General features: G+C 34.1%; 1 protein-coding gene across 1 annotated transcript; it reads left to right on the forward strand.

The window, feature by feature from the left end:
• Window positions 1–770, forward strand: LOC104226182 (uncharacterized). Its single transcript, XM_009778100.1, has 2 exons — window positions 1–213; window positions 333–770. Exons 1-2 carry the CDS (start codon window positions 1–3, stop codon window positions 768–770), a joined length of 651 nt encoding a protein of 216 aa, XP_009776402.1.
• Window positions 771–2,676: the final 1,906 nt, after the last annotated feature.

Here is a 2,676-nt window from a genome sequence, read left to right on the forward strand (position 1 = left end):
ATGGTGATGACTTCAAATATTGCTGAGTCACTCAATGCAAGGAACAGAGAGGCAAGACAGATACCAATCATGAGTTTGCTAGATTACATGATGAATTTGGTAATGGAATGGAATAATACAAATAGAATGACTGCAATGAGTACATTTATTGGCATAGGACAAAAATATCATGAAGTACTGAAGGAAAATAGCTATTTGTCTCAGAAGATGACGGTAAATATTCTTTTATCATGTCTTACTTCTTACGCCGGAGTAACATACTTTGACAAAAATGCATTAAAACTTGTCATATCCCTGTTATAGTTTTACTAATAATATCTATTTAAATTTAGGTGAAGCCTTCAACCGATTATGTATATGTAGTAATGGATGCGGAACAAAGGCGGAACATAGTCTGCATGCAAAAAAGAGAATGCCCGTGCAAACGATTTCAAGTGGATGAGATTCCTTGTCCACATGCTATGGCAGTATTGGACTACACACACATAGAAGCATCCAAATATTGTTCTGCCTATTACACCAAGGAATACTTCAAGAAGACATATGAAGTGTCAGTTAATCCACTTCCTGATGAAACTACATGGGACCTTCCAACAGAAGTGTTAGATAATGTGGTCCTACCACCGATAGTGAAGGGCAAACCAGGAAGACCGACGAAGTCGCGACGCAAGGGACTTTATGAATATCTGTATACTGAAACTGTTATATATGGACTGTGTGGAAAACAAAGACATAACAGAAGAACATGCAGGAATGCTCAAGACAACTAGTAGATGTTGCTACAGTGATTTAGTATTTTGTAAAAAAAATTCTTCTGAATATTGCAATTAGAATATTGGAAAAATAATGAGATTTGCAATCAGATTCTCTCTGATGTATGAATTAAGATGCTACTTTTTGTCATAATGAAAGCATTAGTAGAAGTTTTATTTCAAATACTATTATGGATGTCACTATACAAAATAATATATAAAATAGATGACAATAAACAAAAAAGACTGTTACTATACAAAAATATACAAAATAGACTGTCACTATATAATTTATATGTAATATTTTGTTCCTATACAAAAAAATAGAAAATAAACTATAGCTATACAAAAAATATACTAAATAGATGTCACTATATAAAAACTATACAAAAAAGAGGGATTACCAATTAAATATACAAAAGAGAAATTGTATATATATACAATTACATACAATAGACTCTGACTATCCAAAAAATATACAGATAGATATACAAAACTGCAGTTAAAAGTATCTTACATTTACGCTACAGTTAATGATGCCACAGTGCTTAAGATTATAAAGTTAACTGGCCCACCAACATGACAGTTTTTAAACACTTTCTTATCACCTATTCATTGGCATAATATGAAAACAGCAAAACCGTAATATCTCAAAGAAAATGAAACTTGACCATAACATATCCAGGAGGTCTAGTATTACATTTTGATTTATTCAAACCTTCAACTCTATCATAATGGTAACTGACATCATTACATTCACTGGTCAAGAAGAAACTATATAAAGATTTGAGCATCTGCCATCACTAAACCTGTACATTCCAGTACCCCACCCACTCCAATTACTTCTTCGAAATGGGTAGAACTCTTTCTAAGGCAAAAGGCCATGTGTGTGCCACGAGTGCTCTTAAGAGGGGAAAACAAATAGAGATCCTGGCAATACACAAAGCTTTTACATTACAAGCAACATATATTTCTTGCATGCCTTTCCAATTTGCAAAAGCTGTCGAAAATGCAAAAGCTGTTTCAACATTAGCATTTCAAACATATTGTTCAAAGACATCCCAAACAAAAAGCATAAAATGTGATATAGGTATGCAACTGTATCATATCATAGACAATATAAGAACCAAACTACTTCCATCTTAAAACTACATGTGAAATTTCTGTTAAACTATCCCAAACTACTTCATCTTGCCCTTCAACTTGCCCTTTTTCTTGATATCCTTCAAAGTCTCGTCATCACCAACATGCGTCTTGCCCTTTTTCTTGTTATCCTTCAAAGACTTGTCATCAACAACGGAATGCGACTTGCTCTTTTTTTTGTTATCCTTTTTTATCTGATCCTTCAATCTATCAGTAGACTCATCATCACTAGCTGCATGTCCTCTTTGTTTCTTCACTCCATAATCCCATAGCAATATACCATATCGATCCTGTATCCCGTCAATATCAATAGCTTTAGGAATACTGCTGCCTTGAATGATGTACTCAGCAAATGCAGCAACATAAACACCACAATCACTACATACAAGGTAGCACATAAACATTGAATAAGAGTTATGATAATATCCAAATAGGAATTCATATACAAAAAATGAACAAGAATCAGAAATATTCAATAATAATTTACGTGTTATCTTGCATTGGCAACCCATCAATGACATGAATCTCAAAAGGATCATTGGCGGGGATTCCCATAGGATTCTCCTTTGTGTCCCAAAAACCAATACGATGAAGGAAATATGAGAGCAACATTGAGTATGGCTCAACTGATCTCCGAACTGCACTATTCTGTCGCACGCCACTCATGGAATCATATACATAAATGCGCAAATCTTTGAATGACAATCTCGCAAATATCCAGTGCCACTTATCAGGCAGATTTATAGGGAAAATGATTTCATCACCAGTAGACCAAGGAACA

Source organism: Nicotiana sylvestris, chromosome 6 (genome assembly GCF_000393655.2).
Source record: "Nicotiana sylvestris chromosome 6, ASM39365v2, whole genome shotgun sequence".
NCBI classification, from domain to species: Eukaryota; Viridiplantae; Streptophyta; class Magnoliopsida; order Solanales; family Solanaceae; genus Nicotiana; species Nicotiana sylvestris.

Bases quoted from the DNA above. Each gene is read 5' to 3' on its own strand.
- LOC104226182 (XM_009778100.1), top strand. From the start codon at position 1: ATGGTGATGACTTCAAATATTGCTGAGTCACTCAATGCAAGGAACAGA. The intron at 214-332 runs GTAAATATTCTT...ATTTAAATTTAG, and splicing joins ATTTGTCTCAGAAGATGACG to GTGAAGCCTTCAACCGATTA.